The 13,813-nt window shown below is 43.6% G+C and overlaps 1 protein-coding gene across 2 annotated transcripts in view; it reads right to left on the bottom strand.

Moving 5' to 3' along the window:
* Nucleotides 1-13,813, bottom strand: part of SLC25A13 (solute carrier family 25 member 13) — a 236,108-nt gene that overhangs the window by 190,859 nt on the left and 31,436 nt on the right. For both annotated transcript variants that reach the window (XM_073629566.1, XM_073629567.1), the window contains exons 2-3: nt 7,328-7,381; nt 3,506-3,648 (exon numbers count right to left, since the gene is read on the bottom strand). In XM_073629566.1, coding sequence (XP_073485667.1) covers nt 3,506-3,648; nt 7,328-7,381 — 197 coding nt within the window. The remainder of the gene's footprint in view (nt 1-3,505; nt 3,649-7,327; nt 7,382-13,813) is intronic.

Genomic DNA, 13,813 nt, shown 5'->3' with positions numbered 1-13,813 from the left:
AAAAAGAGAATGGTCCCCTAAGAACTGTACTTTTTTTTGTTTGTTTCCCCTTGTTGGGCCTGACTGCACTTCACTAGCCCCAGAAAAACTTGCAACAGCAAATGTGCCTGGAACTAGTTGTGGAACGGTGTTTGGCCCAAGGCCTGTTTGACTGTAAGGCGGGTTCACAGCAATGCAGTTTGCTTTTGATCCATTTCTGCTATTTTGTGTTTTTCCTGTGTTTTTTGATGAGGTTTGCATTTTTTATGCTTTTTTGGCCAGAAAAAAAAAAAAATGCAAAATCGCGGCAAAGGAAAAAAACCTGCGCTACATGCTCTTCTGCAGATTTTCCATTGAAGTCTAGTGAACCAAAAATCAGTTTTGGGTTTAAAAAAAGTCCCTAACCCTTTCCAAAAATGGCAAGGTTGTAAAAAGCATAGGATGTGAGTGGATCTCATAGGAAACCATGTTAAATGGACTGTAGTGCGTTTCTGCAAAATACACTGAAAAAATGCATAGGCGTGAGCCTCGCCTTATATATTGCGTATCTTCAGTAAAGAGGTTGCTTATCTGCATGCGGCCCGTTTGAGTTACACAGGGAACACAGCAGATGGAGTGACAGAGTATAGTTCCAGTGATGCCACCTGGCTGTCATGCCCCGGGAGAAGTGGGCCAGCATCCTGATACTCCAGGGACTGAGAGACCACAGTCTCATAACCAGAAGGGTGGACAGATGATCTGGTCACCGGCCCTCACCCGCATATCAAGAGGAAGGGAGAGTAAATACTACAGAGCAAGGGCTGGTATGCCCAGGAAAGTTATTCTTTTCTGTTAGGGGTGCTCCGGCTTGAGCTGTGGCCACGAATAGGCAGGCCATCACCCACCTACAAGCGGTCACATGATCGGAAGCTCCCAATCAGAGCACACTCAGCACAAAAAGCCGTTTTCCACAGACACATATATGTGGCTGATCGGCGCTAAACTCGCCCAGCAGCCTCATATATTGGATGGCCGGCAGGAACAGGTTACAAGGGTCAGTCCAAAACAAACATAAACTGCATTTGCAGGCAGCAGTTCTTTAGCAAAATCTTGGAATAACCAATATGCACAGTAAAACTTTTGCCCCCTTTCTTACCAAGACAATGGAACAATTTCTTATTGATCACAGAAAACATCCAACACATTCAAATCTGTTTTATTTTGGTCATGTAAAAAGCGTCCCATTTACGCTGACCCAAGTCAGCAACATTTTTTGCAAGAGCGGTTAGCAGTTTCACCTGGCAGCACTGGGGTCGTAGGTTCGAATCCCAACCACGAGACTACTTGCCTGGAGTTTGAATATTCTCCCTGTGTGGGTTTCCTCCGGGTATTCCAGTTTCCTCCAACACTCCAAGGACATGCTGGTACATTAGTTGGCTCCTGTCTAAATATGCCCTAGTATGTATGTATGTCAGTTAGGGACATTAGAATGAAAGCTCCTTGAGGGCAGGGACTGAAGTGAATGTACAATATATATGAAAAGCGCGGTGTCAATTGTAGGCACTATATAAATACCTGAAATAAATAAATAAGATACGTGCTACAAAAAAGAAAGCTAGCCTTCTTACAAGGTGACAGTAAGAGAATCCATTTTCAGCATGGATATTTATTCAAAACCATCGTCGCTAGAAACGACAGAGTGGGTTCTGGGGGCTAGGCGCAGGTAATATCGCTCTCTTTGATATATAATTTTCCAAAAATGTTTCACAAAGAAGGAACATTTCGCCCAAATGACAAATAATTGCAGCTTGCACAATAGACTATATGTGGGGCCAGAAGCATGTCATGCACTGCTGTATAATGCCTTTGAAAAGTAGGTTATGTGCGATTTTCCATTATATAATTCCATCTTTTAGTGCATCGGTAGAGGCTTCAAAGTGCAGCGTAGCCCAGCAACAAGACAATTATGTGTCAGTGAACAATTAACAGCAGTGATACCCTGGCAGATTCACCCATCCCTACATACAACCCTCCCAACACCATCCCCCTACTCAGCAGTTGTCTTAAAAAGGGCACATGGCACACAAGAGATAGATATTTTTCACATATCACACAGCTATTGTCAGTCTGGGAAAAAAATTGTGCTTAGGAAGAGCAGAGTATTCAAAAAAGGTCACAGATAAAAGATTCAAAAGACCACTATTCACAGTGCCATTAAACACTGCAATATTCATTTTAGCTCTGTATATACAAAGCATTCCAACAGGAGAGAATCAGCATGTAAGGTTTCAGGAAACATGTACGCCTTGAAGCAGGCCCATGTTTAAAGTGGAACTCCAAATAAATAAAATCATACCCCTTTCCCATTTTGATAGGTTGGGTTCTCTTCAAACTGGAAGAGGGGTATGGCTACACACGGGGGCCATGGGTCTATATGGAACGGTGCTGGAGAAATTATATTATATACACACATATATATACATACATATACACACACACACATATATACACACACACGTTGGCACAATGGCAGCGGTGGGCAAATGGGCGTACCTGAGCGTCCCCTTTAAGAGGTGGGGATAGCAGGCGCGTACAGCATGACCGTCTCCTGGCAATCGTGTCACAGAGCCGCAGAACGGGAAGTGCCTATGTAAACAAGGCATTTCCCTGTTCTGCCTAGTGACATGACAGGGATCTACTGCTCCCTGTCATTGGGAGCAGTGATCGCTGTCAGGTGAGTTGAAGCCCATCCCCCCCCTCCCCACAGTTAGAATCACTCCCTAGGACACACTTAACCCCTTGATCGCCCCCTAGTGTTTAACCCCTTCCCTGCCAGTGTCATTTACACAATAATCAGTGCATTTTTATAGCACTGATCGCTGTATAAATGACAATGGTCCCAAAATAGTGTCAAAAGCGTCCGATGTTTCCGCCATAATGTCGCAGTCCTGATAAAAATCACAGATCGCCGCCATTACTAATAGAAAAAAAAAATAACAAAAATGCCATAAAACTAACCCCTATTTTGTAGACGCTATAACTTTGCGCAAACCAATTAATATACACTTATTGGGTTTTTTTTTTTACTAAAAATATGTAGAAGAATATATAACGGCCTAAACTGAGGACAAAAATAGTTTTTTTTATATATATTTTTGGGGGATATTTATTATAACAAAAAGTAAAAATTATAGCATTTTTTTTCTAAATTGACGCTCTTTTTGTTTATAGCACAAAAAATAAAAACCGCAGGAGGTGATCAAATACCACCAAAAGAAAGCTCTATTTGTGGGGAAAAAAAAAAAGACCTCAATTTTGTTTGGGTGCCATGTCGCACGACCGGGCAATTGTCAGTTAAAGTGAAGCAGTGCTGAATCGCAAAAAGTGCTCTTGGTCTTTGGGCAGCCAAATGGTCCGGGGCTTAAGTGGTTAAGCGCTTTAATAGAACTTTCAAAAAATACTATACTAAACTATACTAATGAGTACAGACACCTACAGATTGGAATAAGTAACAGTACAGACAAACTATCATTCATAAACCCCTTACCCGTCTTTGGTTTGATCCACTACGCCGGCCAATAGCTGCATAGTTTTGGGGTTTGGCTGCCCATCTCCGGTGATGTTCAGGTAACGTCTGACAAAGTCAAGAGGAGACATAAAATAGTCTCCATCCTTTTCCACACTGGCATACTATGAAAGAAGTGACAAAAGTAGAAGAATTTTATAGTACTTGAACAACAAAGTCTCGTAATGCCTTGTTTTAAGGCTGGGTAAGCCTCAGAGAGCTAAGGCCTACCAGTTTGTTTTAGTTCTGCACTTAGAATGCATTAAAGTGATTGTAAGCGATCACCTTGTAAAAACAATCCATTCAGTTTACAATTGAAAAGACAAACATTTGTGTATACATATAAAACATTACAAATATCTTTTATTCCCTTTTTTATAAGTGATCACATTCCCACTTTTCTCAGCTACATAAGAGCTAGGGGAAGGAGAAGCAGCAGTACACCGATCTTCCTTGTGAATGGCTGTGCGGGGGGGGGGCGTGTCAGGACAAGTCTGATCATTGGCGACCAGTCTAAGTTCCCAGCTCTCCTGTCTAGTGTGGTCAGTTTTTAACAGGAAAGGTGGACTGGCAGGTACACCGGGGATTTCGCACAAAGGAAGCAATACAAAAAGAACAGGATACTCTCTCATACAAGTACATGGTACAGCAGCCACGAATCAGGAATTTGAAATGCTGGGGTAACAAACACGTTAAGTTAAAAAAAACGTTTACCTTTACAACCAATTTAAGCTAAAAGTTAAATTGGTCTTAGGCCCCTTTCACACGGGGCAGATCCCCTCAGCAGACTCCGCCAGCTCAGCGGGAGACCGCTCCTTTGACCCCCCGCTGAGCCCGGCGGATGACAGGTTAGTCTCCACTCACTGTGTGCAGGGACGGACCCGTCAGAGCCACGCTGTCCTCTATGGAAGATCGGATGAAAATGGAACTGCCTGTCCGTTCTCATCCGATCCGCTGGACAGATGGCGAACGCATCGCCCCCTGTCTTCAGCGGATGTTGTCGGATCGGATGGCAGGCGGGTGTCAGCGGACACATCTCGGTTGACATCCGCCTGCCCATACAAGTCAATGGTTGGCCCGCTCTGATCCGCCTGAAAAACGTACAGGCAGATCCGCGCGGGCCTATCATGTGAAAGGGGCCTTTAGTAAAGCCAAAGCTCAACACCATCTGAGGTCTCTTACATTTTGACAAACTAAAGTACTTCCTCTAAGTGACGCCTGATATTGTGGCTTTACCATCTAAATTAGGGATCCCCAAACTTTCCAAACAATGGGCCATTTTACTGCCCCTTAGATTTTAAAGGGGCCGGATAATGGCCAATAGGGGTAACGAATGCCCCCGGCCTCAGTAGGAGTAGTCAACACCTGACGGTTGGTGTTCAGTACAATGCGCCTGTGGTCACTAGGAGGAGAACAATGTCCCGTCATCAGTATCAGTGGAAGGAATGGTAACCCCATCAATGGCAAAGAGCTGCAGTTTGGTGACTGTTGATCTTGATATTTTGTTTGCAGCAATGGCTACACAGCGCTGCCTGGAGGGACAGCTTATAGTTCAAATACAGTAGCTGCAAAATCACTTGCCCAAAAGAAGAATTAGGAAATTGTCCATGTCCTTAGAAATCTTTTCTGCAGATAACTGCCAATTTATAAAAGGTTTTCCTGTTCATTGATGGACTGAAAAAAAAACATTCCCCAGGAAAATTTATTTTTCTTTGCCAATATCAATCAAGTTTTTTTACTTCATTGTAACACTTCATTGCCAACTGGGGGGGGGGGAACAAAACATATCCAAAGAAATGACCATTTCATCTCATGTCATGATCTTGATAAATAGATCACTAAGCCTTTCAGTACTGTTAGTGGTCAGTTAGAAGCGGGTGAATATAACCTCTACAGCCGTGGCCAAAAGTTTTGAGAAAGACACAAATATTAATTTTCACAAAGTCTGCTGCTTCAGTGGTTTTATATCTTTCAGTCATTTTATATATTTTAGTCATATGTTGGATATGATGGAATTACAAGCATTGCATACTTGTCAAAGGCTTTGACAATTGCACTAGTCAATATTTGCAGTGTTGACCCTTTATTTCCAAGACCTGTGCAATTCTCCCTGGCATGCTGTCAAACAACTTCTGGGCCACATACTGACTGATTGCAGCCCATTCCTGCATAATCAATGCTTGGAGTTTGTCAGAATTTGTGGGGTCTTTTTGTTCACCCGCCTCTTGAGGATTAAACACAAATGCTCAATGGGATCAAGGTCTGGGGAGTTTCCTGGCCATTGACCCAAAATTTCGATGTTTTGTTGCCAACCCACTCAGTTATCACTTTTGCCTTTTGCTCCATCATGCTGGAAAAGGCATTGTTTGTCAGTCACCAAACATTTCTTGGATGGTTGGGAGAAGTTGCTCTCAGAGGATGTTTTGTTCCATTCTTTATTCATGACTGCGTTCTTAGAAAAAATTGTGAGTGAGCCACTGCATTGGCGGAGAAGCAACCCCACACATGAATGGTCCCAGGATGCTTTACTGTTGGCATGACACAGGAGTTGGGCCCCTTTCACACTGGGGTGGGATGTGCGTCGGCGGTAAATCACTGCTATTATTAGCGGTGCTTTAACGTCGTTTTAGTGGCGGTATTCACCCACTAGGTTTTACCCCCCCGCTACTGGCCCAGAAAGGTTTAAAAACCACCGCAAAGCGCCTCTGTCGGCAGGATCGCTGTATACACCTCTCCGAAGATGCTGCTAGCAGGACTTTTTTTCCCGTTCTGCTAGAGCACAGCTCCAGTGTGAAAGCCCTCGGGGCTTTCACACTGGAGACACAGCAGCGGCTGTTTCGGGTCGGTTTGCAGGCGCCTGCAAACCGCCCCAATGTGAAAGGGGTCTAAGGATGAGCTCTGGCATGTTCGCACAGCCCACGTGCAGAGCCCGCCAGGAAGTCGGCACTGCGCTAATCACAGGCAGTGAGACATTTCCCGATCTCTGCAGCCGCGCATTGGGAAATGTCTCACTGCCTGTGATTAGCGCAGCGCCAACTTCCTGGCGGGCTCTGCATGCGGGCTGTTCGAACACGCCTGAGCTCATCCTTACACAGGACTGATGGCAGCGCTCAAATGTTTCTTCTCCGGACAAGGTTTTTTCCGGATGCCCCAATCAGAAAGAGGATTCCGAGAAAATGACTTTACCCCAGTCCTCAGCAGTCCAATCCCTGTACCTTTTGCAGAATATCAGTCTGTCCCTGATGTTTTTCTTGGAGAGAAGTGGCTTCTTTGCTGTCCTTCTTGACACCAGACCATCCTCCAAAGGCCTTCTCCTCACTGTGTGTGCCGATGTCCTCACACCTGCCTGCTGCCATTCCTGAGCAAGCTCTGCACTGGTGGTGCCCCGATCCCGCAGCTGAATCCACTGTAAGAGACCGTCCTGGCGCTTGCTGCACTTTCTTGGGCACCCTGAAGCCTTCTTCACAAATGCAGGGGAAATGTTGTTTATGGGATTAAGTTCATTTTCATGGCAAAGAGGGACTTTGCAATTAATTGCAATTCATATTATCACTCTTAATAACATTCTGGAGTATAATTTGCCATCATAAAAACTGAGGCAGCAGACTTTGTGAAATTAATATTTGTGTCATTCTCAAAACCTTTGGCCACGGCTGTAGAAGTATCACATGTTCCTCATTGTGTGGACTTCCAGGACATTCATTACGGTTTCTGAATATAACTTGTGGTTTATATGTAGTACAGCTTTCCCAGTTGTATACAGCTGCATTTTATAAATCCCAAACCTTAAAATCAATACCATACCTTAAGAAATATAGTTTTCAGTTCAGCTGGATCGGCCCTCTTGGGTAAAGCTACCTGCAAAGAAGAAAAGATTTGAACAGATACATCAGAATAGCTCCGGGAACAAACGTTTACACATCTTTTCTATTTCTTAATCTGCCTACTGATCGACACAAAGCAACCATGGAAGAGCTTAAAATGTGGCAAATATATAAAATGATAACAATGCTGTAAGAACAAATTAGGGAGGTAAGGCTGAATGTTCTTCTATAGTATAAAAAACAGGAATGTAGTACAAAAAAAAAAAAAAAAAAAAACACATAATATAAACATCTACATTTCTATTGCTGTACTTTTACAATAGGCACTGCTGTAAATCTGTGGTGTCAACACCGTGCTACTCACAGTTCTCTTTGCTGGAGGGAAAGCTGTGCAAACCTCCAACTATTTTAGCCTCATCTCCTGCTGCTTCTTAAAGTGGTAAACCCTTAGACCCCTTTCACACTGTGGTGTTTTTCAGGTGTTTTTCAGGCGCTTTAGCGTTAAAAAAAAAAAAGCACCTGAAAGAAGCCTCATCTGCAATCCCAATGTGAAAGCCCGAGCCCTTTCACACTGCCAGCGCCCGAAAAACGATGGTAAAGCGCTGCTCAAGACCCCTTTTACACTGGGGCGTTTTTCGTGCGCTGGCAGTGTGAAAGGGCTCGGGCCATCGGCGCACCCAACCCGGTGGCAAAAACACGAAAGTGCTGCAAAGAAGCTGCTTGCAGGACTTTTTTTGACGCCCTGCCAGCGCAGCGCCCCAGTGTGAAAGGGGTCTCAGTGTGAAAGCACTCGGGCTTTCACATTGGTATTGCAGATGAGGCTTCTTTCAGGCACTTCACAGGCGCATTTTTTAACGCTAAAGCGCCTGAAAAACGCCTCAGTGTGAAAGGGGTGAAAGGGGGTCACACATAAACACAGTGAAGTGACTGGCCTTGGGTGATGCACAGAGATTAAGTAAATTCTCCTACATACAGTGGGTATAGAAAAGATCACTCCTCCCTAATTAAAATTTTAATTTTCTTGCTTTGCAGCCTGAATTGAAGACCGGCACAATTTGTGTGTTATCCATCTGTATTACTCAGTGCAACTTATAACATCCAAGTGAAAGATTTAACACAAACATGTAAAAAAAAAGAAAAAAAAAAACATCAAAAACAGAATCATGGAATTGGAAAAAGGATCCCCCCCCCTCCTTTGTGTCAGTGTTTTGTTGAACCACCTTTTGCTTTAATTACATCCTTTAGTCTGTTGTGGTGTCTCTACTAACTTTTCACATCTAGACTGCAATATTTGCCCACTTTTTTTTTCAGAACTGCTCAAGTTCAGTTAATATTGATAGTGGCCGTTTGTAGACTGCAGTCTTCAAGTCATTCCACAGATTTTCAATGGGGTTCTGACTTAGGCCACGCAAAGACATTCACCTTTTTCTCCTTCAACCACTGTGTGGTCATTTTTGCTATGTGCTTTGGGTGATTGTCATGTTGGAAGGGAAGTAAACCCTCTTCCAATTGACAACTTTCTGGCAGAGGGCAGCAGAATTTAACAGAATTTTGCCCCATATATTTTTCCTCCTATCCCGACAAGTGCTCCAGTCCCTGCTGCAGAGAAACACCCCATAACAGGGTATTACCACCTCCCCCCATAACAGGGTATTACCACCTCCCCCCATAACAGGATATTACCACCTCCCCCCATAACAGGATATTACCACCTCTATGCTTTACTGTAGGAATGGTGTTATTTGGATCGTGAGCTGTATTGGATTTCCACCAGACATATTGTTTGGTGTTGAGGCCAAATCATTCAGTTTTAGACTCATCTGACCAGAACACCTTTTTCCATGTGGCCTCAGAATTTTCAAGGTGCGTTTTGGCAAAGCTCAGTGGTGACTGCATGTGGCCTTTCTTGAGGAATGACTTTTTTTCTTGCATCCCTCCCATACAGGCCCCATTTGTGGAGAATTTGTGATATTGTCACATGGACACAATGACCACTCTTTGTCATAAATTCCTGCAACTGCTTTAGAGTTGCTGTAGGCCTCTTGGTAGACTCTCCGACCAGTTTTTTCCTGGCTCTTTCATCCAGTTTGGAGCGACGTCCTGATCCAGGGAGGGTCAGTGTTGTACCAAATACCTTCCACTTCTTAATAATAGACTTCACTGTGCTTCTAGGCATTGATAAAGCCTTAGAAAAAAAATTTTTTGTGGCCATCTCCTGACTTGTTCCCTGTCCACAATTTAATCCTGGAGATCCTGGTGACAGTGCTTTGCACTACCAGAGACTAAAATGCTCCAGAAAAGTTATTTTCATGCTCAGCTGATCAAAATAACCACAGCTGATCACAGTTGAAAGTCAAATGGCTTTGTGTGTCTTTGGGCTTCCACGGTTTCGGTCTTCTATAAAAACGCCTACTAATGAACACAATAAACATCTCTTCAATGTTAACATTTTCAAAAAGTAAAAAATATTGGGCAATATTTAGTTCAGAACATGAGCTCAAATTTATTAATAACTGAAAGTAAATGCATTTGCTCTTTTACAAAAGTGTAAATGTTCAGTATCACACATAGGAAATGACCGATTAACAAGCTCTTAACTGAAGCCGTCTATGTCACATCTATTTGCACGCACCGAGTGGAAACAGTTTTAATGTGCTGCTCTGTGATTACCGATATCTCACACAAATTCCCTTTCCACTGCAATCATTCATTTTGAGACGTTAAACCATCGAGCGTGGTGAAATTTACAGAAAACCGCTCTGCCGAGCCGACACCGTCGCCCAGGCTACAGCTATAGCTGGAAAATTGTTTCAAGCAAGCTTCAAATCAAAATCACTCAAAAGTGACATTATCCAACATTCCTATGCAAAAATACTTATTTCTGACACACTTTCAGAAATTGCGGTAAGTGCAACTGCTAGGAGTAGAGAGCTGTGAAGAATGTCATATAACAAAATGCTTTGGTAAACAAATACTGAAAATAGGAAAAATAATATTTATTTAATGGATGCTGTTTTTCTGCAAGCCTCTAACACCTAAAGAAACAAAGCGACATTAAATCCAAAAACAAAAAATGGATTATATTGCGGTTTACCAGTTCTTAGATGTGTTAAAAGCATTATTTTTTTTTTCCTTTTTCACCTGGTGATGCAGCTAGTATGTTAGTTTTCAACTTCCTTCAACAGACCAAGCTGTCCAGCAAAAGTGGCAGTTAGAGGACTGAGAAACTGTTTAACCACTTGCCGCCCGCCATATAGCAGAATGACGGCAACAAAGTGGTTGTGATATCCTGACCGGACGTCATGTGACATGCCCAGGATAAACACAGCCGACGCCAGAGCTAATTTTGTCAACTAAAACATTTTAGTCGACTAAATACGATAAAACAATTGAAATGACTAAAATGCGACTAAAACTAAAATGCCATTTTAGTCAAAAGACTAAGATTAAATTTAAATTTGACTTCAAAATTAACACTGGTCTGCAGTGCATGTTCATACCTCAATACCATAAATAATAACATATTAGATTTTTCACTCCAGCAGTATATAAGGAGTTTGGAAATTGTAGAGAAATGTTAACTAATGCATTACAATTTAATTACACCCATTCAATTTTAGACGACTAAAATGAGTTTTAGTCGAATAAAATGTACTGGAGATTTAATCGACTAAATACAACTAAAACTAAAAACAATTGCAGAAGACTAAAATGGAACTAAAACTAAAATGCCATTTTAGTCCTAAGACTAATGCCCCGTACACACGGTCGGATTTTCCGACGGAAAATGTGTGATAGGACCTTGTTGTCGGAAATTCCGACCGTGTGTAGGCTCCATCACACATTTTCCATAGGAATTTCCGACACACAAAGTTTGAGAGCAGGATATAAAATTTTCCAACAACAAAATCCGTTGTCGGAAATTCCGATCGTGTGTACACAAATCCGACGGACAAAGTGCCACGCATGCTCAGAATAAATAAAGAGATGAAAGCTATTGGCCACTGCCCCGTTTATAGTCCCGACGTACGTGTTTTACGTCACCGCGTTCAGAACGATCGGATTTTCCGACAACTTTGTGTGACCGTGTGTATGCAAGACCAGTTTGAGCCAACATCCGTCGGAAAAAAATCCTAGGATTTTGTTGTCGGAATGTCCGATCAATGTCCGATCGTGTGTACGGGGCATAAGACTAAAATGAAATCAAAATTTGCTGCCAAAATTAACACTGGCCGGCGCGCACCCGCGGGGGGGGGCACGCAGTGTGATAAATAGGAAATGGTTCTGGACAGCCGCACTCCAAAAAAAAAAAAAAAAATGCCTTTTATAAAAAAAACAACAAAACAAAACACAGAATCAAAAAACACATGCCACAGCAGAACAGAAAAGCTGACACGTTTCACACTACAAACAGTGCTTAATCATAGCTAAAATGCCATTTTAGTCCTAAGACTAAAACAAAATCGAAATTTGCTGCCAAAATGAACACTGGCCGGAACGCGCCCGTGGGGGACACACAGCGCGGCGATCGGAGGTGCCGTGTGTTAGTCTGACACACCGCAACTCCGATCATGGTATGAAGCCTCTGACATAGGCTCTCTACCACGTGATCAGCTGTAACCAATCACAGCTGATCATCGTGTGAACCAGGAAGTGCTAGTAAATGGCTTGCCTCGGTTCACGCTGACAGGGAGAGCCGATCGGCGGCTCTCCTCGTCAGGGGGGGGGGGGGGGGTGGTCTGTGCTGATAATCAGAACATTGATTGTCAGCACAGCCCCTATCAAAAGGTGCCCATCAGCTGCCAATCAGTGCTCAACACCTGCCAGCCTGTCCCCATAATAAACACCTGACAGTGCCCACAACAGTGCCAATCAGTGCCCCATCGAAGTGCCTGTCAGTAGCTTCTTATCAGTGCCGCATAGAAGGTGAGTGAACTGCTAAAATAAGTGTGGAAATGAAGACTTGCCTGGGTGTAAGAACTCACCTTATATACTGAAATAGACCATTTCACCGCGACAGAGTGAAGTAGTCTATTTCAGTATATAATCAGTTTGCCGCTGAGCAGTGCGGGGTGTTCCAATATGGCCGTTGCCACCTTCTGCCTGTGTTTCGTTAGATTAGGCGACCCATCAGAATTTGTAACGGAAGTGACGTTTCGTCGCCATCTTGCTTCACCCCACACTCGTCCACAGCAACGATACAGTGAGAAGGCGGCAAGCGGACATCTTGTTACAACCACCGGATTCATGCATTTCACACTTATTTTTAAACAGTAAACTGAGCTTATATAGTGAAATACAGTATTTAGAAACCCGTCGGACTGTTTACATGTTGAATTATAAAAGCATCTGCGTTCTGTCAGATTTGCAAACCTGTGAGATCAGCAGGCTTGCCGCTGCTTTAAAAATTCAACATCTAAACAGTCAGTCGGATTTCTAAATACTGTATTTCACTATATAAGCTCCGCTTACTGTTAAAAATAAGTGTGAGATGCAAGACTCCGGTGGGTGTAACAAGATGTCCGCTTGCCCCCTTCTCACTGTATCGTTACTGTGGAGGAGTGTGGGGTGTAGCAAGATGGCGGCGACGGAACATCGCTTCCGTTACAAATTCTGATGCGTCGCCTAATCTGATGAAACACCTGCTTGCCTGGGTGTAAGAAGAGGTCTGCTGCTGGCTTTGTGTGTCGTCACATTAGGAAACGTATAGTGGCCATTCTGGAACGCATAGCACATGCGCAATAAGCAATTTTGTTCGCAACGTCACTTCCGTTGCATTTTCTGATGGGTAGTGGTATTCTGATAAGTGAAAGTCCATTTACATCCACCTGCCCGTGGACTAACGTTAAGCTTCCCTTCTGAAAACCTGAAAGGTGGATTTGGTGGGACAGTCTGTGTGATAGGACCCTTAAAGTGATTGTAAAGTCTTGTTTTTTTTTTTTACTATTAACATAACAAACATGGTCTACTTACCTGCTCTGTGCAGCGATTTTGCACAGGGCAACCCGGATCCTCCTCTTCTCGGCTCCCCTCCCCCTCCTGTTGAGTGCCCCCACAGCAAGCAGCTTGCTATGGGGGCACCCGAGCCGAGCTGCACATTCAGACACAGAGCTGCAATTCGGCCCTGGCCCCCCCCTCCTCTCTCTCCTGATTGGCTAACTGAGTTTATTGACAGCAGCATAAGTCAATGGCGCCAATCAGGAGGGAGAGTCCCGGACTGACAAGGCAATCGTGGACATTGCTGGATAGAAATGGGGTAAGTGTGAGGGGGGCTGCTGCACACAAAAGGCTTTTTATCTTAAAGCATAGAATGCATTTAAGATAAAAAAAAAAAAAAAAAACCTTCTGACTTTACAACCACTTTAAGCCCCGTACACAAGGGCCAAATGTCGGATGACATTGGCCGGTTCAATAAAACCCGGCCAACATTCAGCCCGGCTTCTGTCGGGCGAATGGCTGAGAGCGC

Source organism: Aquarana catesbeiana, linkage group LG05, assembly GCF_042186555.1.
Source record: "Aquarana catesbeiana isolate 2022-GZ linkage group LG05, ASM4218655v1, whole genome shotgun sequence".
Lineage (NCBI taxonomy): Eukaryota > Metazoa > Chordata > Amphibia > Anura > Ranidae > Aquarana > Aquarana catesbeiana.
Note: the sequence above shows the minus strand (reverse complement) of the source record. Positions and strands in the feature narration are given on the sequence as shown.